The sequence below is a fragment of the Hemitrygon akajei genome, chromosome 7, assembly GCF_048418815.1.
Source record: "Hemitrygon akajei chromosome 7, sHemAka1.3, whole genome shotgun sequence".
In the NCBI taxonomy this organism is placed as follows: Eukaryota; Metazoa; Chordata; class Chondrichthyes; order Myliobatiformes; family Dasyatidae; genus Hemitrygon; species Hemitrygon akajei.
The window spans coordinates 15,855,385-15,879,195 of NC_133130.1; the positions used below are offsets into that span (position 1 = coordinate 15,855,385).

The window sequence follows — 23,811 nt, forward strand, 5'->3', positions numbered from 1 at the left end:
TTATCATCAATGAAGGTGACTCATTCAAGGAGCCATTTGCTTGAAGAAATGGAATATAGACTAAATTATATAATTTATCCAGCTGATAATAATGGAAAAGGCAAGAAGCATCTTCAGTCATATTCAAGCAGAGGAAGAAGATATGTCAGTAACATTCACAGCCAGCAGAAGTTGATTTGGTAGATTTAAACAGTGTAGTAACCTCCATAGCATACGCATCTCTGGTGAAGTGGCTGGCACAGCAAGGCAGCTTGTGATTTTCCTGCAGCTCTGAAGGGTATAATCGAAAAGGGTTATTATCCTCCCGAGCTTGTCTTCAATTTTGGAAAAGAATGCCTTGTACTTTCATTTCCCAAGAAGAGAAGCATGCATCTGGGTTCAAGACTGCAAAGGACCGGTTAACTCACTTGCTAGGAGGCAATGCTACAGGAGTCTTTTAAGTTAAAGCCTATTATTGTGTATCACTCTGAAACGCCACGAACAATGAAAGGCATTTTAAAGTCAAGTCTACCAGTGATTTGGAAATCAAACAAGAAAGCCTGAGTGACGATTGATGTTTTCTAAAGTTGGTTTGTTTCACATTTTTGTGCAGCAGTGAAGCGGTATTGTGAAGAGCTTGACCTTCAACCTAAAGCCTGTCGGTGCTTGATAATGCCCCAGGCCACCCTGAGAATCTTGACGTGCTTTGGACCTGCATTCCTGTAGAAGTGGTTTACCTTCCACCCAACACCACTCATTTACTCCAACCAATGGATCAAAGAGTAATATTGAATTTTAAAGCCTGCTACCTTCGTCACACAGTCAGGCAACTTGTAGAGGAAACAAAAGGTCAAGACAAACAATCCATGCGGCAATTTTGGAAAAACGACAACATCGTGAACGCTGTAGACAATATCAGAGCAGCCTGGGATGAAGTAATTTAAAAATGGATGTACAGAGTGTGGAAGAAGCTATGGATGGAGCATGCAATGGCATCCTAGGATTTCAGGCAGAACCAGTCATCCAAAACATCGTTGAACTGGCCAGTGAAACAGGGTTAGAGGATGTTAATGATGGCAGTCTTGAAGAGTTGCTACATTCTCATGGTGAGAGCCTTAATAACGAAGAGCTTCGAGATTTGGCAGAATTACGCACCCTGGGTGAATCTGAGGACACCGATGGAGAAGAGGAAACATCAGCAAGGAACTCACCACAAAATTCCTCAGCACTAGCGTCACCACAATCACACAAATCATGGACCAGTTCATCGATAGTGACCCAGCAAAGCAATAAGGCAAAGAGACGTGTTCTCGGCATGATTTCCTGCTACCAAGAGCTGCTTCATGAGAGGAAACTTAACAAAAAGGCTGTCAAATCTCGAGGCCTACTTGAGGAAGAAGCCATAATTAGAAGAGGACTCAAAGCCTGGTCCCTCCTCTACGATGTAACCACCACCCGCTCCCCTTTGCTGCTCCGCTGATGTACAATTTAGGCCTATTTGCGTGTTTGTTACTCCACAAATTATTGTCTATACATAAAATAATATCTCATATATGTCAGGTTTGATTTTCTTTTAATCAGGCACACGTGTCCATTTACATAATGTTATAATGACCCTGCATAGCGTGATTTTCATAGCACTCCACTTCAAAGGAACGCATCCTCAGCATTAAGAGGGGTCCGAGTGTGAAGTGGCCACTCAGTACCTATTCATGGTTAGCTGCTGCTGTGGCCCATCCACTTCAAGGTTTAGTGTGTTGTGAGCTTGACAATGCTCTTCTGCAAACCACTTGTAACACACGGTTATTTGAGTTCCAGTCACCTTTCTGCCAGCTTGAGCCAGTCTGGGCAGTCTCTTCTGACCTCTCTCATTAACAAGGTGTTTTCATCCACAGAACTGCCACTCTCTGGACGATTTTTGTTTTTCACACCATTCTCTAGAGATTGTTCTGCATGAAAATCCCAGGAGCTCAGCAGTCTCTGAGATCCTCAAACCACCCTGTTTGGCAGCCAACAATCATTCCATAGTCAAGTCACTTAGATCACATTTCTTCCCCATTCTGAAGTTTGGGCTGAACAACGATGGAACCTCTTGACCATGTCTGCATGCTTTTATGCATTGAGTTGCTGCCACATGATTGGCCAATTAGAAATTTGCATTACGAGCAGGTGTATAGATGTAGCAAATAAAGTGGCCACTGAGTGTAGACAGATTGCATGTACATAAAGTGACACTAGGTGCAGGAGTACCTGAACATAAGGTGACCTCATTGTCACCATCATTGAAACTAGATTGTCATTCCAGATTTAGTTATCAAATGAATTTAAATTCTCCAGATGCCGAGTTGGAATTTAAGTGTGAGTCTTTAAGTTGCTAATTCCTGCCTCATTACTTGCACGGTAATATAAACACTGTGTTGACACAGTGCTGGTTTCTGTGATCAAAGGAAACGTGTTGCTCCATTTGATCTGAGCCATAAGACTGAGATGCAATAGCAGAAAAAGCTGGTATTCTGTAGCTGACACAAAATACTACGAGTGCAATCATGCTTCTTGTGAATAGGAAGGTCCTGATGATACTGAATGCACACAGTGCCACAGCTGGTAGAGTCACTGCCTCACAGCGCCTGGGTCCCAGGTTCAGTCCTTACCTCGGGCACTAATCGTATGGAGTCCAGACCTTCTCCAGAGTGTTACCCTAGAATGCTCCAGCTTCCTCCCACACGCCAAGACATGACAATTAGCAGGTTAAATCACTGTAAATTGTGCGAGTGAGTTCATGTACGGAGATCCAGTGAAAAACCTGCCTTGAATACTGCTCATACGGATTAATTCATTACACAGTTTACTAAGGTCACGCAAGGCAAAGCAATAACAATGAAGGGGCACAATGTTAGGGAGCGGTTAGCTTGACGTTATCACAGCTTGGTGTGTCGATTCTGGCGTTCCTCTGAAAGTACATCTGTATGCTTCTCTTGTGCGTGTGGGTTTCCTCCCACAGTCCAAAGGCAGATCACTTCGAAAGTTCATTGGTCATTGGAAATTGTCCCGTGATTAGGCTAGGGTTAAATCAACGGCGTGCTAGACGGCATAGATCGAAGGACTGGAAGGGCCTGTTCTGCACTGTATCTCTAAATAAATAAATAAAGTGTAATAGCTATAGAAAGAGTGCAGTGTAGATAATAATGTGCAAGTTCATAACGAGGTAGATGTGAGGTCAGAGAGATTGGTTTCGTAATTATACGAGTGAAAGAAACAGAAAAGTTTTTTAGGCAGAGAGTACTGAGTATGTGGAATGGGCAGCCGACAACGGTGGTGCAGACAGAGACAATAGGGTCTTTTAAGAGACTCCTGGATGGATACATGGAGCTCAGAAAAATAGAGAGCTATGGGTAACCCTAGATAATTTCTAAGGTAAGGACATGTGCGACACAGCTTTGTGGGCTGAAGGGTCTTTATTGTGCTGTAGGTTTTCTATGTTTCTAGAAAAAGGCTTATAAATTAATGGAGAGAATTTAAGGGGTTAGCTCCTAGAAGCTTATAGCAGTCACCAAAAGTGAAAATGGAGGGTGTTGGAGTAGACGAAATCACAAATAATTGTTGTGACGGTCGTAAGTGTTGTACGGACTGGATATCACAGAGAAGGGAAGGGAGGTTGTGTGAGTTAGGACAAGTAAGAGAGTCTGGAACTGGGTAAGGCTCAATTTTCAACACACATGCAAAATAGTGGAGGAACTCGGCAAGTCAGACAGCATCTTAATAGGCATCTGTTAGTCTAGTGAGACCTAGTCTAGTCTAGTGGATTTGCACCTTGGAAGGTTTTCAGGGCGCAGGCCTGGGCAGGTTTGTATGGGAGACCGGCAGTTGCCCAAGCTGCAATGTTGTCCACACCACCAATGTTGTCCAAGGGAAGGGCACTGGGACCCAAGCAGCTTGGCACCGGTGTCGTCGCAGAGCAATGTGTTGTTAAGTGCCTTGCTCAAGGACGCAGCACGCTGCCTCAGCTGAGGCTCGAACCAGTGACCTTCAGATCACTAGACTGATGCCTTATCCACTAGGCCACAACAGCAACTCTGGAGGATAAATAAATAGTTGACATTTCAGCAGTCGAAATATCAGCTGTCCATTTCCCTCCATAGATGTTGCCTGACCCACTGAGTTCCTTCAGCATTCTGTATCTGTTGCTCAAGATTTCCCGTATCTGTAGTTCCTTGTGTTTTTGACTTTTGTAGTCATGTTTGCTTTTGTCGTGTTGTCTTCCCTCCCCTTAATCTATAGTGAAAGACGAGGGGAAAACATCTCATCTACAGACGTGGTCTTCGATGCATTTTACTAAGAGGGAAATACCTTCCACAGTAGTGCACTGTGTGCATTGGCCTTCAGAATCTTTGGACTGCTTCGATGCATTCACTATCAGGAAGGTTCATGTTAGCCCAGGGTGGCCTTGGATTAGATTGCACCTCATTCAGTTTGGCTCTGGAGAGTTTATCATAGGTGGGTATTGACATGGTGGGCAGAAGCCTGCTCTTGTGCAGTATGACTCTCTAACTCCAGGATATCTCGCCCTGTTAAATTCCCTTTCATCTCAATCTCTTAAATATTTGAAAGTTTGAGAGGAGACCTTTTCTTAAACCTTTCTTGTAACTGTGTCTTGTGATTGATCCGGAACCCCAGGACTATCCAGGAGGGTTGGTGACCTCCATGTACTGAGGTGGAATTGAGTAGATTTGGGGATGAAGGGCTACAGCCAAGTTGTAGGTGACTACCAGTGCTGGAACACTTGGTTTTTAGTACAAAGATTAGCTTTATTTGTCACTTGTACATCAAAACATCGAAACATACAGTCCAAACACAAGGGAATCTGCAGATGCTGGAAATTCAAACAACAACACACACAGAATGCTGGTAGAACACAGCAGGCCAGGCAGCATCTATAGGGAGAAGCACTGTCGACGTTTCAGGCCGAGACCCTTCGTCAGGACTAACCGAAAGGAAAGATAGTAAGAGATTTGAAAGTAGTGGGGGGAGGGGGAAATGCGAAATGATAGGACAAGACCGGAGGGGGTGGCATGAAGCTAAGAGCTGGAAAGGTGATTGGCGAAAGTGATACAGAGCTGGAGAAGGGAAAGGATCATGGGACGGGAGGCCTCAGGAGAAAGAAAGGAGTGGGGGGGGGGCAGCACCAGAGGGAGATGGAGAACAGGCAAACAACTAAATATGTTGAATGGGGTAAGAAGGGGAGGAGAGGCATTAACGGAAGTTAGAGAAGTCAATGTTCATGCCATCAGGTTGGAGGCTACCCAGCCGGTATATAAGGTGTTGTTCCTCCAACCTGAGTTTAGATTCATTTTGACAATAGAGGAGGCCATGGATAGACATATCAGAATGGGAATGGGACGTGGAATTAAAATGTGTGGCCACTGGGAGATCCTGCTTTCTCTGGTGGACCGAGCATAGGTGTTCCGCGAAACGGTCTCCCAGTCTGTGTCGGGTCTCACCAATATATAAAAGGCCACACCGGGAGCACCGGACGCAGTATACCACACCAGCCGACTCACAGGTGAAGTGTCGCCTCACTTGGAAGGACTGTCTGGGGCCCTGAATGGTGGTGAGGGAGGAAGTGTAAGGGCAGGTGTAGCTCTTGTTCCATTTACAAGGATAAGTGCCAGGAGGGAGATCGGTGGGAAGGGATGGGGGGGACGAGTGGACAAGGGAGTCGCGTAGGGAGCGATCCCTGCGAAAAGCAGAAGGGAGGGAGGGAAAAATGTGTTTGGTAGTGGGAAACATACAGTCAACAGGTTTGTTCTACAACACAGCCCGAGGATGTGCTCGGTCAACCCAAAAGCATTGCCATGCATCTTGAGCCAACGTGATATGCCCACAAATGACTAACCCTAATCCATACAGCTTTGTGTAAAAAAAAAAAATTGGAGTACCCAGAAGCAACACATGTAGACACTGGGAGAATGTACGAATTCCTTACGAACAGCAATGGGATTTGAACATTGATCTTCTGAACACTTGCACTGTAAAACATTATGCTCACCACTATACAACAGTGTGAAGTGTGAAGGAGATCCTCTCAGGTACAAATAAAAATAAAAAAACAATAGGCATCAGCCCAAGGTCTCTGATTTGCTGCAGAAAAACTCCCTATTGATTCAGATTTATTTATCATGTGTGTTCAAAACATAGACTAAAATGCGTCATTTGCATTAACAACCAACCCAATCTAATGATATGCTGGGGGCAACCCATCAACATTGCTTACTCACAATGTTCAGCAGAACAATTCAAGCAGCAGCAACAAAGATTATCTTTCTTTAAAGATTAGCTTTATTTGTCTGTGACTCTGTTGTCCATTCATCCCTCCCCACTGATCTCCCTCCTGACACTTATTCCTCAAAGTGAGGCAAGTGTTACTCCTGCACATTCACCTCCTTCCTCCCACCATTTAGTACTTCCGGGTGAGGTAACACTTTCACCTGAAGGTCTGTCAGGATCATCTGTATCTGGTGTTCCTGGTGTGACCTCCCCTACATTGGTGAGACCTAATGTAGATTGAGGACACCATTCTGTCTGCCACAGCAGGTGGGATTTCCCATTAGCCACCCATTTTAATTCAACTTCCCATTCCCATTCTCACATGTCAGGCCATTGTCTCCTCTACTGCCACAATGAGACTACTCATTCCAAGTAAGAACTGGAATTTGATTGTAAACAAGGTAGGACAGCTGAAGCCTGATTGGTTGAGGACTAAGCATCATCCCTGATGAAGATGGCAGAGCTTGTCATCGAAACATCGGTTAAAATTGACATCTGTACCCGAATGGAAGCCCGAGAAGAGCTTATTCAACACCACGTTCTGTCTGAGTAGCCTCCTACCTGATGGCATGAACATCAATTTTGCTAATTTCCCCTCCCCTTCTTTCTTTATCCGTTGCCCATTCTGGCTCCACTTTTACTCCTTCCCCTCAACTCCCTATCACCTCCTTTAGGTTTCCCTCCTCTTCCCCTTTCTCCTATGGTTCACTCTCCTCTCCTATCAGATTCCTTCTTCAGCCCTTTACCTTATCCACTTACCACCTCCCAGCTTCTCAATTCATCCCCTCTCCCCAACCCACCTGGTCTCACCTATCATCTGCCAGTATGTATTCCTTCCTCTCCCCCTATCTTCATATTCTGGCTTTTTCCTCTTCCTTTTACAGTCAGTCCTGATGAAGGGTTTCAGCCCGAAACAGCGACTGTTTATTCCGCTCCATAGAGTTCCTCCAGCATTTTGTGTGTGTGTGTATGTGTTACTCTAGATTGAGCTGAAGGGCAGGAAGGTTGAGGGGAGGGTGTAAATTGGTATATTACTGTCATACACTGAGGCACAGTTGAAAACCACTGTATTTTGCATGTCATCCATACAGACCGTTGCATAAAATCAGGACATCAAGATAGTACATCATCATCATCAGGTGCCGTGCCCAGTTTGAGCTTTGACTGCCATGGCCCACACACTTCTGTTTCAGGTCAAGTGGATCAACTCATTGGTATTCATTGCCAGTTCTCTGGCTGCTGTCTCCATCATCATTTGTCTTTGCCTTCCTCTTGCTTTCTTCCCTTCAATCTTTCCCATAATTACCGTGCATTCTGACTCGTCTTTCCTAATCACATGTCCGATGAAGTTACATTGCCTTTTCATGATCTCATACATCATTTCTCTTTTTGTGCTTGCTCCGTTCATGACATTCTCGTTGGATATTCGTTTCGTCCATGATATTCTTTGCATCCTCCTCAAAAACCACATCTCTGCTGCTTCAATTCGTTTCCTCATGTTACTAGATGTTGTCCAACATTCTGAGCCATATAACATAACTGGATAAACATAACATTTCAGTTCTCTTAGGCGGGTTGTCATGCCTAGTTTAATATTGGTCAGTATACTCTTCATTCTTGTAAAGGTGTCTTTTGCCATCCCTATTCTTCTTTTGATGTCTATGTCACACCTGCCATCTGATGTCACCCAGCTTCCTAAGTAGCAAAAGTTCAGTACTTGTTTATGTCTTCCTCGTTTATTCTCAGCCTGCAGATAGGATTCTCCTTCTTTTTGGATAGCACCTTACATTGTCTTTTTGTAATTGATAGATAGACCCATTTTTGCACTTTCGTCAACAACTGTATCTTATTTTTTGTAATATTGTTTCACTGTACACATTAAACAAATCGGGAGAAAAAACACCCATGTCTAACGCCTCTTGATTTTCGTAAACTGACTCACTTCTCCAGTGGCAGTTTGTTCCCAGTACAGATTTCCGATTAGGCAGAGGTTTTTCGAATCTAGATGTAGAGTTTCCTGTAATACTTCAAATAACTCATTGTGCTTCACTTTATCAAATGCTTTTGTGTAGTCGATAAAATAAACAAACAAATCTTTTTGCACTTGAATAGCTCATTCTGATAGTAGCCTTAACATCAATATCGCATTTCTTGTACCTTTGTCTTTCACAAAACCACTTTGTTCTTTACTTATTTCAGCTTGTATCTTACTTTTAGCTCTTGTCATCAAAATTCTTAGAAGTATCTTGGTGATATGGCTCATTAAACTTATGGTCCTATGTAATTCACATTCTATCGCTCCAGGTTTCTTAGGAAGAGTGATAAATACTGATTTTTTTCATCTCTTCTGGTATTATTCCAGTCTCATCAATGTCATTGATTAAATCAGTAAGTTTTTCAATTCCATAAACTTCAAGGGCGATAATTTGTTCTATTACTAATTCATCAAGACCTGCTGCCTTTCCTTTCTTCATCTTATTTATTGCATTACGAACTTCAGATTTTAAAATTCTGGGACCTTCAATGGTCTTCTTAATTTCTGGTTTTAAACCTAAATAACTGAAGAATAACTAGTGTTGGCGTGTGGCCTAGTGGATAAGGCATCGGTCTAATGATCTGAAGGTCACTGGTTTGAGCCTCAGCTGAGGCAGTGCGTTGTGTCCTTGAGCAAGTCACTTAACAACACATTGCTCTGCGATGACACCGGTGCCAAGCTGCTTGGGTCCTAGTGCCCTTCCCTTGGACAACATCGGTGGCGTGGAGAGGGGAAGGCTTGCAGCTTGGGCAACTGCCGGTCTCCCATACAACCCTGCCCAGGCACAAATCCATGGTGTCACGAGACTAATGAATGCCTATTTATTTTAACTAAAGAAGCAAAAACCTGAACAATCCCCTTGACTACTCGCAATTAATTAAAGAAGAAAACTTTTTGAGACAAAAATTTACAATTGAAGTAAGGAATAGATTTCAAAGTCTAGAAATTGAATTTGTTGAAAATGATAGCAAACATGTAGAAATGAAGTAAAAGATGCCTTGGTAGAATCAGCAAAGTCAGTGATTCCTAAAAAAAAAGGCACAAAGATAAATGGATGACAGATAAAATCGACAATCTAATGGAAGAAAGCAAATCCTTTAGAATGTAAGTCCTTAAATAAAAAAGTTAAAAGCTTATGTCAAAAAGCCAATGAAGAATGGTTAAACCAGGAATGTGAGCAACGAGAAAGAATCCCTATTACTGATCCAAAAAGGTTACATCAACAGATCAAGAATATCACTAGTAAAAAGATCCTCTTCTTCAGGTGGATGTTTGAAAGCAAAGGACGGTACCATTATCATGGAAAAAGATGAGATTATGAACAGATGGACTGAGTATGTTCAGGAATTGTTTGAAGACGATCGAGGTGAAAAACCAGAAATTAAGAAGAACATTGAAGGTCCATGATAGTACAAGGGAAAATAATAACAGAATGCAGAATAATGTGTTACAATTACATAGAAAGTGGAGTGCAGGCAGACAGTACTGTCCAAGACAACAAGGTAGATTGTGAGGGCAAGAGTCCTAATTGTATAAGAGAACCATTCAGCAGTCTTATAACAACAGGATAGAAGCTGTCACTGAACCTGGTGATATGAGCTTTCAGAGGATTTCTAAGGTGAGTTACTGCGGTGTGGGGAGCATAAGGGAAGTCAGATTCCGACTTGTTTATTTACCATATGTACATTGAACTATTCAGTGAATTGCATCATTTGTGTTAACAACCAACACAACTAAGGACATGCTGGGGACAGCCCACAACCATTCTGGCGCCAACATGGTACATTAACAACTTTCAGCAGAACAACATAGAACACAACAAGCAACAAAACAACAACAACAAAAAAAAACACTTTTCAACACAGCCACCCACGTATTTATGGAATCCTCCAACCCTAGGACAGCCCTTCTTCAGCCTCCTGTGGACACAGAGATTCGCAGACATTGAGCTTCAACTTGGCCAGCTCAAGACCTAAGATCTAGGCTTCTGCAGATTTCCGGATTTCTGATCGGCCTTCCGGCTTTGATCTTCGACATTGATGCCAGGGCTCGCCAATGACAATGAATGAGGACCTTGAACAGTAGACCTCAAACTGCAGTCTCACTGAGTAGTGTACCAATCGGGGTCACCGGCCCTGGTGCTTGCTATCGCCATAGAACTCTGATTCCAGAGCTGAGGTCCACTCGGTGACAGGGGGAGGCCTCCAGCCCGCGTCTTCACAGGTCCGACCACTGATGTCCTTTATTGCTGACCTTCAAGCATGGAGCAGAGACAGAGGCCTATACTAACACATGTAAAATGCGGAGGAACTCAGCAGGTCAAGCAGGAAAGGAATAAAGAGGTGATGTTTCTGGCCATGGCACCCCCTCCCCCACACTGCCTGAACTGCTGAGTTGCTCCAGCATTTTGTGTGTGTTACTCTGGATTTCTGACATATGAAGGATCTCTTGCGTTTGTGAGAGGCCTAGACTCTTATCTGACCCCTAATTCCTTCACATTTACTTATTTAGATAGAGAGCACAGAATACATCCTTCAAGCTGCGCTGCCCAGCAACCCCTGGTTTAACCCTAGCCTAATCATGGGGCAATTTACAATGACTAATTAACCTCCTTGCCGGTACGTCTTTGGACTGTGTGAGGAAACTAGAGCACCAGTAGAAAACCCATGCATTATATGGGGAGGAAGTACAAACTCCTTACAGAGATTGAGCTCCGAACTCTGATGCCCCGAATTGTAATATCTGTCCCTAAACCCTATCCATCCCCTATCTCCACTCCCTGTACCCAAAACCATCCCTACAGTCTGCAGTGAGGCCAATGCTTGTGACTCTTCGGGTGATACACCTTGTCGTGCCTCACTAACAGGTGAATGACTGAGGATCTGGAAGTGTCGCAGTCCATCATTGCTTGCCCCCAACTCTCATCCCACTCCATTGACCTGCTTCATGTTGTGAGCTAACTTAATTAATCTTGGGTTGACAACTTTGATGACCCTTGGGGGGGGGGCGGGGGAAAATACTTCTACTATCTAATGGTGCTTTAACCAGAAATTGTGTCAGAACAGAGATATTTAATTCTGTTTATTTATTTCGTGACTTACTTTTCAGTAGCATACACTTATTGAGCTTGTAGTTAAAAGTTGGCAGGGTAAAGTTAAACAATCACTAAAACACAGGTGGGCGAGAGGAGATAAGATCGAGGTGCATGGAATTTGAAGAGGGTGAGGTAGAATGAATGAGGATTTATTTTCCACAACACAGGTGCTTAAATCTAAAACTATTAGTGCAAAAGTAGGTAAGTTATAATTACTTACTTATGATGGAGGTGTATACAAAATGATAAGAGGATAGATCGTGTGGACAGCCAGAGACTTATTTCCCAGGATGCAAATGGCTTATACAAGAAGGCAAAGTTCTGAGGTGATTGGAGGAAAGTACAGGCAGCTGTCAGCGGTAGGTTTCTTTGACAGAGGGTGGTGGGTGCGTGGTACATCCTGCCAGGGGTAGTGGTAGAGGCAGATACATTAAGGGGCATTTAAGAAATTCGTAGATAGCCATATAGTTAATAGAAAAATGGAAAGTTGTGTAGGAGGGAAGAGTTAGATTGATCTTGGAGTAGGTTAACAGCTCCTGGGCCAAAGAACCTAAACTGTGCTGTAGTGTTCTATATTCTGTGTTCAATGACACACTAGCCTTCATCATTCAGGGCATTGACTATAGGAGTTGGGATGTTGTGTGAGGCTGCACCTGGATTTTGGATACCGTGGTATAGGAAAAGCTTATTAAACTAGAAAGAGTGCAAATGTTGCCAGGACTCGAGGGCTGAGGTTGGACAGGCAAGGACTTGGAGCACAGGGGGACTGGGGGGGGGGGGGGGGGGGGGGTGGCGATCTTAAAGAGGCTTATAAAATCATGAGGAGCATAGATAAAAGAAAGAAAGAAAAGATAAATTAGTTTTAATTGTCACAAGTACATCAAAACATACAGTTTTGTGTCAAATCAAATCAGTGAGGATTGTGCTGGGCAGTCTGCAAGTGTTCCGGCTCCAGCATAGCATGCCCACAATTCACTAACTACATCTTTGGAAAGTGGGAGAGACCGGTATTGGTCCATGGCATAAAAAGTGGTTGGGGAAAAAAGTATAGAGGGATATGGGTCAAATGCTGGCAAATACCAAGCTAGGCTCTTATCTTTGGAGCAAAGAGGCACCTTGATAGTAGTGTGCAAGATGATAAGAGGCACAGATAGAGTGGACAGAGACTTTTCCCAAGATGGAAATGGCTAATTTTAAGGTGATTGGAGGGTAGTATAGTGGGGAATGTCAGAGGTAGGTGTCTGACACAGAGTGCTAAGTTTGCACAGCCATGTGTAGTGGCAGAGGCAGATACATTAGGAACATTCATGAGAATCTTAGATAGGGACATGGATGAAAGGAAAAAATGGAGAGTTCTGTGCGATGGAAGGGTTATATTGATCTGGGAGTAGGTGAGGTGGTCAGCACAACATTGTGGCCGAAGGGTCTGAACTGTGCTTACTGTTGTATGTTCTGAATGGGACGAGCTTTATGGTATTTTCAGTCGGTATGGATGATTTGAACCGAAGGGCCTTCTTCCTTGTATTAGCAAGGAAACAGCGTGGAGAAGACAGTTTAATCTCCAACAGAGGAGGGGGATCAGAGTAGTTGTTTAGGTCAAGTGTGTAATTAGTGGGAGGAGAAACAGTCTGGCAGAGAGAGGAAGTGAGAATTTTATTTATTTCATTACTGAGGTACAGCATGGAATAGGCCCTTCTGGCCCTCAGACCACGCTGCCCAGCAATCCCCTAATTTAATCCTAGCCAAATTTACAATGACCAATTAGCCTACCAATCAGTACGTCTTTGGACTGTGGGAGAAAACCAGAGCACCCAGAGGAAACCCACACAGTCACAGGGAGAACTTACACATTCCTTACGGGCAGCAGTGGGAATTGAACCCTGGTCGCCTGTACTGTAAAGTGCTGTGCTAACCACTGCACTACTGTGCATGATGGTGAAGGTGGGGGCTACACAGGGCCAGCATCCATTGTGCAAATTAGATTTTTCTTCCCCCAGTAAGTGAAGATTGAGTGAATTCAAAGCTGCGTCTATTTTAATGCAAAGTGTGTAACAAGTAAAGTAGATGTACTCAAAGTTGATGTTTCCAATTGTAGGGGAGTCTAGGACCAGAGGACACAGACTCAGAATAGAGGGACATCCATTTAGAGCAGAGATGAAGAGTAAGTACTTTAGCCAGAGGGTGGTGTGGCTGTAGAATTCATTGTCTGTGGAGGCCAAATTGTTGGGTATTTTTAAAGCAGAGGTTCATAGTCAGGACATTAAATGTTACAGGGAGAAGGCAGGAGAATGGGGTTGAGAAGGATAATAAATCAGCCAGGATGGAATGGTGAATGCTCAATAAGCTGAATGCCCTAATTCTCCAATGTCTTGTTTTATGGTCTAAAGCTTTAATGGAGATGAGGAGCTGCTATACTGTTGCTATCACTGGAACATGGCTGAGAGTCGGACAGGACTAGCAACCCAATATCTCAGGGTATGGGGTTTCCAGAGGAGACGGCTCATGTAAGTGGAGAGGAAGTATTGCACTGCACGTTAGAGACTAAAGCAAGATATCCTAAAAAGGTCCTCAAACAAGACCACATGGGTAGAGATTACAAACAAAAAGAGTGTTGTCTCTTTTCCGGTGTGTATTACAGACCTCCCAACAGTCAACAGGAGATAGAGGGACAGTAATCAGATATCAGGGTTGTCGTACAAGGGGACTTTGTTTACCTAAATTTTAATTGGCATTGCCTTATTAATAAAGGCTCTAAGGTTGGCATTTTTGAGGTATGTCCAGGAGACCCTTATGACAGTGTATAGATCAAGGATCAACTTTATTCGTCATGTATATTTACATGTATTCAGAATTTGCTGTGGTGTGTTGGTCAGGATGTGACATGCAGCGAAAAACAACATTCAACATTCAAAATAAATGTACTATCAAAGTACATATATGTCACTATATAAAATCCTAAGATTTACTTTCTTGCGTGCGTTCTCAATAAATCTATAGAATAATAGCCATAACAGAATCAATGAAGGATCGCACCGACTTAGGCACACCATCTGAGGCTGTGTTTTCTGGTCTTAGACTCATTCACCGTAGGAAACATCCTCTCCATATCCACCAGTTCTCAAGGCCTTTTATCACTCAATAGGTTTCAATGAGGTCACCCCTCATTCTTCTGAATTCCAATGAATACAGGCCCTGAGCCATCAAACGCTCTCCATATGAAAAGCCATTCAATCCAGAAATAATTTTTGTGAACCTCTTTTGAATCTTCTCCAATTTCAGTACATGCTTTCTAAGATAAAGAACCCAAAACTGCTCATAATACTCCAAGTGAGACCTCATGAGTCCCTTATAAAGCCTCAGCATTACATCCTTAATTTTATATTCTAGTCTTCTTGAAATGATTGCTAACATTGCATTTGCCTTCCTCACCGCCAACTCAACCTGCCAATTAACCTTTAGGGAATCCTGCACAAGGACTTCCAAGTCAATCTGTGCCTCAGCTTTTTTGAATTTTCTCTCCATTTAGAAAAGTCTATCCTTTTATTTCTTCAAGTGCATGGCAATACACTTCCCTACACTGTATTCCATCTGCCACTTCTTTGCCCATTCTCCTAGTCTGTCTAAGTTCTTCTGTAGCCTCTCTACTTCCTCAAAACTTCCTGCCCTCCACAAATCTTCATATCAGAAGCAAACTTTGCAACATCCATCATCCAAATCATTGACATATAACTTAAAAAGAAGCAGTCCTAACACAGATCCCTGTGGAGCACCACTGGTCACTGACAGAAAAATCTCCCTTTATTCTCACTCTTTGCCTCCTGCCAATCAGCCACTGCTTTATCCATGCTAGAATCTTTCTTGTAATACCATGGGCTCATAGCTTGTTAAGCAGCCTCGTGTAGCACCTTGTCAAAGGCCTTCTGAAAATCAATGTAAACAACATCAATCGATTCTCCTTTAGAGATCCCCCACCACCCAGGACATGCTCCCTTCTCAATGATACTATCAGGAAGAAGATGCAGGAGACTCCAGACTAACACCACCAGGTTCAGAAACAGTTACTACCCCTCAACCATCAGGCTCTTGAGTCAAAGAGGCCATTCTTTTAAGTCTGCCGGTGTTTCGAGAGGTTTGGCTGATGTGGCTCTGGCGAGATCAGGCTTGGGCAAGGGGACGTTTCTCTCTTTTTGTTCTGACTGGTTTATTCCTCCTCTGTTAGGGCATAGTAGTGTAGTGAGAATGGCTCCAGGGGCAGTGTTTTGTACTCTGGGATGTGGGAAGTCAGGGAGACCTCCAGTCTCCTGGATAAACCCATCTGCACCAGGTGCACTAGCTTGTCTACTTCCTGGTTGTTCTTGCATTCATGATCTTTGGTGATTAGGCCTGTTTCCGAGTCTGCTGGCCCTGGCATGGATGCTGTGTAGCCTTCTCCCTGATGAGAGTGGGACCGACAGTGGGACCGACATCATTCATGATGTTACTGGCACCTGTCTGTATAAATGTCCTTGATGGTGGGTAGGCTGGTGCCAGTGTTGTGTTAGGCAGTTACTGCTGCTGCTTCTGTTCTGCTGAGCATTGTGGGCATGCTATGTCGGAATGCATGGTGATACTTGCGAGCCGCCCTCAGCGCTTAAAGTTATAGGGCACTGTAGCACTAAAACAATCCTCTTGGCCCATCCAGTCCATGCCAAACTATTGCTCTGCCTAGTCCCATCAACCCACTCCAGTCCATAGCCCTCCATACCCCTCCCATCCATGTACCTACCCAAACTTCTCTTAAATGTTGAAGTTGAACCCACATCCACCACTTCCACTGTCAGCTCGTTCCACACTCTCACCACCCTCTGAGTGAAGAAATTCCCCCTCCTGTTCCCTTAAACATTTCATCTTTCACTCCTGACCCATGACCTTTTGTTCTAGTCTCACCCACCCTCAGTGGAAAAAGCCTGCTTACATTTACCCTATCTACACACCTCATAATTTTGTATACTTCTACCAAATCTCTCCCCATTTTCTTATGCTGTTGTGGTTGTGTTGGTTGTCAACGCAAGCGACGCATTTCACTGTATGTTTTGATGTACATAAATAAATAAATCTCAATCTGATTCTGAAAGCCATGCAGGAACATGACTCGAAGTGTGATGTAGTGATACCTCTCAACCCACTAAGATCCCTTAGGAGATGTGTGCAGCTCCAGATTCCAGCGTCTGCAGTCACTTATGGCTCCATTCTCAACTTGTCAGAGTGTTCCAGGTGTACGTTTCCTCCTCCATTCCTTTATCTTTCAATCTTCTCTCCGTATCCCACTGAAAGGCCAAGTGGATTACGATGTACTTAGACTTTCTGTGAATCTGGCTGCATTCCTTTATCAGAGTGCATGAACTGCTTTATTCAAGAGTGCTTAGTGTCACTTTTCAGAACACAAGTGTAAAGAAGAACAAAATGATTTTTACTCTGGATCTAGTGCAGCATAAAAAACATACTAAGCATAAAAGGAAACAATAAAAAACACAAAAATACACAATAAATAAAAATATGAAAGCAATTATATAAAACGCAATGTGCAAGTAACTGTTATCTACTTAAAATCAGTCTATACATAGACTAATTGTATGTATGTACACAAAGTGATGCTAGGTGGTGTGTATTTAGTGGTGCAGGGGTGAGTTTGTGGGTGGACGTGTTGATTAACCTGACGGCTTGGGGGAAGTAACTGTTTTTCAGTCTGCAGGTTCTGGCATGGATGCTGCTCAGCCTCTTCCCTAATGGGAGTGGGACAAACAGTCCATGAGCAGGGTGGGTAGGATCTGTCCTGATATTGCTGCCCTTTTTTCCACCTTTCTCTATATGTGCTTGATGGCGGGTGGGGTCACTTCTCTGGGAGGGATTCGGTAATCCAGGAGCCCTGGGGTTATATCAGTGCCTATGTTCTCAGAATCCCTGTCTGCATTGAGAAAATTAGCCGTCAGCTTTACTGCCTGAGGTCCGTTCCAGAGACAAAAATACAATGTTGGAACAGACATCCTGAACACATATGGAGATGTCATTTGGTCTGTGTGCACACTGCAGTACTTGAAGTCAGCACTAGAGGGTAGTCATTGTATTCTTGGAGCTGTTCAAAGCAGCCCGTGGACTGGCCGGCCTGGCGCTCTGTCCAATGGGATGAGCTGTTTCTTGCCTGGCCCTTTCCAGCCAGGAGCACAGAAAACCCTGCCTAGCTGATTGTTATCCGGCTGGATTGCGGTCTGAAGGGCCAAACCAGTGCACACAGCACTTTCAAAGTTCAAAGTAAATTTATTAACAATGTAATTTAATCAAAGCAACTCAATTTTTTTTTGTATTGGAACAGTTTGTCTTCTTTTGCACATTGGTTGTTCGTTGGTTGTTGTGTGTAGTTGTATTTCTTTAGTCCTCAGGAGGGATCTCGGCCTGAAACATCGACTGTTTATTCTTTTCCATGGATGCTGTCTGACCTGCTGAGTTCCTCCAGCATTTTGTGTGCATTCCTCTAGATTTCCAGCATCTGCAGATTTTCTTGTGTTTATATTTTTTGTATCCAACGTGAATGCCCGCAAGAAGGTGAATCTCAGGGAAGTGTATGGTGTCATATACATATTTCAATAATAAATTTATTTTGAACATTGAAGTATATATATGTCACCTTGAGACACATTTTATTGCAGGCATTTACAGTAGAACAAAGAAATGCAATAGAATCAATGATAAACCACATTGTTATCCACATTGCTTCAGGATCTTGATGGTTGACACATAATAGCTGTTCCTGAACCTGGTGCTATAGGACCTGAGGCTCCTGTACCTCCTTCCCGATTTCAGCAGTGAGAAGAGAGCATGGCCTAGGATGGTAGGGGTCTTTGACGTTGGATGCTGCTTTCCTGAAGCAGCACACCTTGTATATGTGCACAATGGTGGGGAATGCTTTTCCTGTGATGGACTGAGCTGTGTCCATTACTTTTTGTAGGCTTGTAGTTGGTCAATGGCTTATCTTAACTCTCTAATTAGTGTCCTGAAAACCAACAGCCAGCCACTTAAAGCAGCCTTATATCTCTGAATCACAGCCTCTGCAACAAGCTCAATCCCAGCGCTGTCATTTCCTCTATGTAATAAATCAGCCATGATTGAATGACAGAGCAGACTTGATGGGCTGAATGGCCTAATTCTGCTCATATGTCTGACAGTCTTATAGATACTGGATGATGGGGTGTGGTGGGGAAATCACCCCACAAATCTGTTAACTCTGTTGTGGACACCACTTAGCACATCATGGGAGGTAGCACCTCCTCTATGGACTCTGTTTATATTTCTTGCTACCTCAGTAAAGCAGATGGCATAATCAGGCACCCCAGACATTCTGTCTTCTCCCCTCTCTCACTGGGCAGAAAGCACGTACGACCAGGTTAAAGGGCAACTTCTATCCCCTGTTATCACACTGTTAGTGCGACGAGATGGACTCTTGACCTCACAGTCCACCTCGTTCTGATCTTGCACTTTGCTGCTTACCTGCACTTTCTCGGTAGCTATTACCCTTTATTCTGCATTGTTATTGTTTTACCTTGTCTGCCTGCATTGTGTGATGATCTGATCTGTATGAACAGTATGCAATATGAGCTTTTCACTGCATCTCGGTACATGTGACAATAATAAACCAATTCCATTGCCAATGCTGGATTAGTCACCTAGGTTTCTTGGCAGTGTTGAGGCACTTCTAGTGAAGTGTTGACTGCTGTTTGTGTCGATGTTGTTAGAACAGCTTTAGTGGGAAGCACTCTTGTCTTCATGACATTAGGTGGTGGTTCCACTGTAGTGCAGAAAATCTGGGCTATCTTCCTCCTGCAGCACTGCTGAAGGCAGGATTTTTCCGACCAGGTGGGTAAGCACTGTTTGATTACCTAACAGATCATAGAACAGTACAGCACAGGCCTTTGGGCCCATCTGCTCTGTGTTGACCTGCTCCTCTGCCTAGTCTCATTATAAGACCATAAGACATCGGGGCAGAATTATGTCATTCAGCCGTGCCATTCCATCATGGCTGATTTACTATCCCTCTCAACCCCGTTCTCCTGCCTTCTCCCTGTAACCTTTGACATCTTGATTGATCAAGAATCTATCAACCTCTGCCTTGAATAAATGAATTGGACTGCACAGCTGTCTGTGGCAATGAATTCCACAGACTCACTACCTGCTGGCTAAAGAACTATTTACTTATCTTTGTTCTAAATGGATGACTTTCTATTCTGAGGTTGTTCTCTCTGGTCCTAGACTCCCCCACCATAGGAAACATCCTCTCCACATCTTTCAATATTGGAGAACTATCATTTCCCTCCCATCCATATACCTATCCAAATGTCTCTTAGATGGTGAAGTGTCGAAAAATGGTTCCATCGTGGAAGAATTGAGAGCCATTCAGCCTCTGCAGTCTGTTTCACCCGTTTACGCTTGGATTGTACACATGTAGTACAGCACAGAAAAAAAAACCTTCAGCCCACAGTGTTGTGACAAACGAGTTTTGCTAATGACTCCTAATCCTTTCTGCCTGCACAAGATCACATATCCACCCATTCTCTGCATATCCATGTGCTTAATGTATTGTGAATAAAGTCACCAGCGACACTGAAGCTAGTGGATTTAGTAGTGTATTATTCAACAAAAATGAGCAACAGGCATCATATTCGAGAATCTCTTGGAAGAAGGGGCCTGCCCGACCCAATATTACCTGGCATGTTTATTTGCTAAATCAAAGATAACAGCAGGATAATTTTATAGTTACAATATCTCTACAGTGCTTCCTTTAAATTACATATAGTTTTCATACACCTCCTTCTTCACACCCACACTCTAGACAACCAAAATGAATGTTAATCCCCTCTGCGTATGCAGGGTTCGAAGGTTGAAGTAGAGTGTTTCGTTGTTTGCAATTGACCCCAGTCTGCAGCTTCAGGAAACCCATAGTTCTGAGCTGTGTTTTAAACTTCATCTGCAATCCACGTTCAAATCTGAAGAGTGGCTGCTGTTGAAATTAATATTTGCTATGTACCCAAACTCCGGAATGTACCCTAACACCCAAGAGCCTGTTAAACATCTTTATTGCATGTGCCCTCACCACCACAGCTAGCGGCACATTCCAGACATGTACCACTCTGTAAAAATAACCCTACCCTGCACAGCTTTGATAACTCCTGTCACTTTCTAGCTATCTTCCTTCCCCTACCCCCACTTTTTTATTCTGCCATCCCCCCCAGTCCTGAAAAAGGGTCACAGCCCGAAATGCCACAATTTCCGCATGTAGCCTCCGTGCCCCCATTTTACCCCCATTCACCTAGGGTCAACCGCCGTCGCCCCGCCAAAAGTGTAATACTTTGGTGTAAATACAGTGTGATACCCCCCCAGTACACGCTCGCAACACAAATACCAGACAATACACCAAAGGCGAGTAAATAATTGCAACTTTATAGTTATTTCCTGGTGATGGGTTAGTAGAAACAGATAACCTAAAGACGCCAAATCAATAAGTTTATCAGTTTGTGCACATAATATTTTAATACATTGGAGCTCACGCCTCTGGTTCCATCCACAATGACCTTCCGAGCCTTCGGCCACCGTCCGAACCGCCGACATCCAGTATCCGCCGCCCTAGAACCGCTGTCCGCTCCTCACACGTCCGTCCTCCTCGCTCTCCTCCCGAAAAAGACTGCAAACTCCCGCTCAGCTCACACGTACAAGATAGCATAACAATTCTCCATTGGTTAGTTCCCCCCTTATCTGCAGTTATAACCCAAATATTCCAGACACAGAAACCCATTACAGCATTAAATAACAATACAGAGAAGCCATTTTGTTAGCCTGAACAGTTAACACCACAGTTACTGGTACTGAGAGTCCTACACACAGATCATGCTTGACCTGCCAAGTTCCTCCAGCATTTTGTGTGTGTGCCTTGGTTATTATTCTTACACATACCAATTGAAAAGCTTGTTTTGCATGCTGCTCCTATAGATCAAATCAATACACAGTGCACTGAGATAGAATATCTCTAGAAAATTGGGGTTCCCAACCTTTTTTGTCATCAACCCTTACCATTAACTAAGGGGTCTGTGGAACCCAGGTTGGGAATCTCTGCTCTAAACCTTTCTATCCATGTACCTGCCCGTATGTCTTTTAAATATTGTAATTGTACCTGCCTCAACCACTTCATCTGGCTGCTTGTTCCATGTACCCACGCCTTCTAGGTGAAGAAGTTGCCCCTCAGGTCCCCTTTAAATCTTTCCCCTCTCACCTTAAACCTCTACACTCTTGTTTTTAGATTCTGCAGTCCAGAGGAAAGCAACAGTTTGAGCTTATCTCCGCCCGTTGAACTAGAATATTCCCAGAAAATTGCCTCACACCTGCCTACCATTATCTAAGGGGTCCATGAAGCCCAGGGTAGGAACCCCTGCTCTAAGCCTTTTCTATCAATGTCTTTTAAGTGGTGTAATAGCACCAGCCTCAGTCACTCCTTCTGGCAGCTCGTTCCACATGGTCCCCATTCCCTGTGTGGAAAAAATGCACCTCAAGTCCCTTTTCAGTCTTTGCCCTGTCACTGTAAACCTACGCCCTTAGTTTTAGACTCCACTACCATGGGGAAAAGAGCTATCAAATCTGCAGGTGTTCTGGTAAATATTTATCTGTAACTATGGCTACATCATTATGTGGTTGTCGACATATGTGGGAGCTTGTTGGATATAAGTGTGACTGTCACATTTCCTACACTGGAACTACAATGTTGGGAGAAAGGCAGGACTGGCAGCCGTGCTGTAGGTCTAAATAAAAAAATACTGAACTGAACAGTTGAAGGAAATTAGCTGTTCTTGAACCCCGGGAAGTGGGATTTCAGGCTTCTATACAAAATACAAGCATGAATAGAAGATTGGCTGACTGGCAGTAGGTAAAGAGTTGGAATAAAGAGTGGGAAGCCATTTCTGGTTGACAGCTGGTGGCTAGTGGTGTTCCACTGAGGTCTGTGTTCAGATCACTTATTTTCACATTACAGGCCACTGATTTGGATGACAGAATTGTTGAGTTTGCAGACAATACAAAGATCGGTAGAGGGGCAGGTAGTGTTGAGGAAGCAGGGAATTTGCAAAAAGACTTGGATTATAGTGCTACTGTAGCATAGTGGCTAGCAAGATGCTATTACAGCTCAAAGCACTGTAGTTCAGAGTTCAATCCTAGCATCCTCTGTAAGGAGCTGGTATGTCCTCCCCTTGGACTGCATGTCATCTTGGACAATGTCTCCCATCCACTCCATAATGTACTGGTTAGGCACAGGAGTACATTCAGCCAGAGACTCATTCCACCAAGATGCAACACTGAGCGTCATAGGAAGTCATTCCTACCTGTGGCCATTAAACATTACAACTCCTCCCTCGGAGTGTCAGACACCCTGAGCCAATAGGCTGGTCCTAGACTTATTTCCACTTGTCATAATTTACTTAGTATTATTATTATGTATGGTTTTATATTGCTAAATCTCTACACTATTCTTAGTTGGTGCAATTAACAAAACCCATTTTTCCCTCGGGATCAATAAAGTATGTCTGTCTGTCTGTTTACATAGGATTTCTCCATGTGTTCCAGTTTCCCCCCACAGTCCAAAGACGTACTGTTTAGTTGGTGACAGTAAATTGTCTCATAATTAGTCTAGGTTTAAATCTAGGGTTGCTGGCAGAAAGTATGAAAGGGCCAGAAGGGTCTATTACACTCTGTCTCAAAATAAATAAATAAATGGGTTGGAGGAATGGGCAAAGTACTGACAGGTGGAATATAATATAGGGAAGTGCATGGTCATGCACTTTGATAGAAGGAATAAATTCAGAAGTGCAAAGGAACTTGAGAGTCCTTGTGCAGGATTCCCTAAAGGTTAACTTGAAGGTTGAGTTGGTGGTAAGGAAGACAAATAAAATGCTAGCATTTATTTTGAGAGAGCTAGAATATAAAAGCAAGGAAGTACTGCTGAGCCTTTACAAGGCATTGGTCAGACCAGACTTTATACCAGAGTATCGTGAACAGTTTCGGGCCCCCTATCTGAGAAAAGATGTGATGGCATTGGAGAGTTTCACGAGAATGGTTCCGGAAATGAAAGGGTTAACGTATGCTGATGGTTCTGGGCCTATACTCACTGGTGTTTAGAAGAATGGGGGTGGGGGATTGCATTGTAACTTATCAAATATTGAAAGGCTTAGATAGAGTGGAAGTAAAAAGGATGTTTCCTATAGTGGAGGAGTCTAGGACCAGAGGACACAGCCTCAGAATAGAGGGACGTCTGTTTAGAACAGAGATGAGGAGGAATTACTTTAGCTAGAGGGTGGTGAATCTGTGGAAT

The 23,811-nt window shown here is 43.6% G+C and overlaps 1 protein-coding gene across 3 annotated transcripts in view; it reads left to right on the forward strand.

Annotated features, from left to right (window-relative positions):
• The window catches only part of adat2 (adenosine deaminase tRNA specific 2), a 74,017-nt gene that overhangs the window by 44,837 nt on the left and 5,369 nt on the right, over positions 1-23,811 (forward strand). Inside the window, exon 5 of one of the 3 annotated variants that reach the window (XM_073050426.1) lies at positions 7,395-8,163. The exons of the other annotated variants lie outside the window; for them this stretch is intronic. Coding sequence (XP_072906527.1) covers positions 7,395-7,406 — 12 coding nt within the window. The 3' untranslated portion in view covers positions 7,407-8,163. Of the gene's footprint in view, positions 1-7,394; positions 8,164-23,811 lie in introns of those variants that run through there. 3 annotated transcript variants of the gene reach the window in all.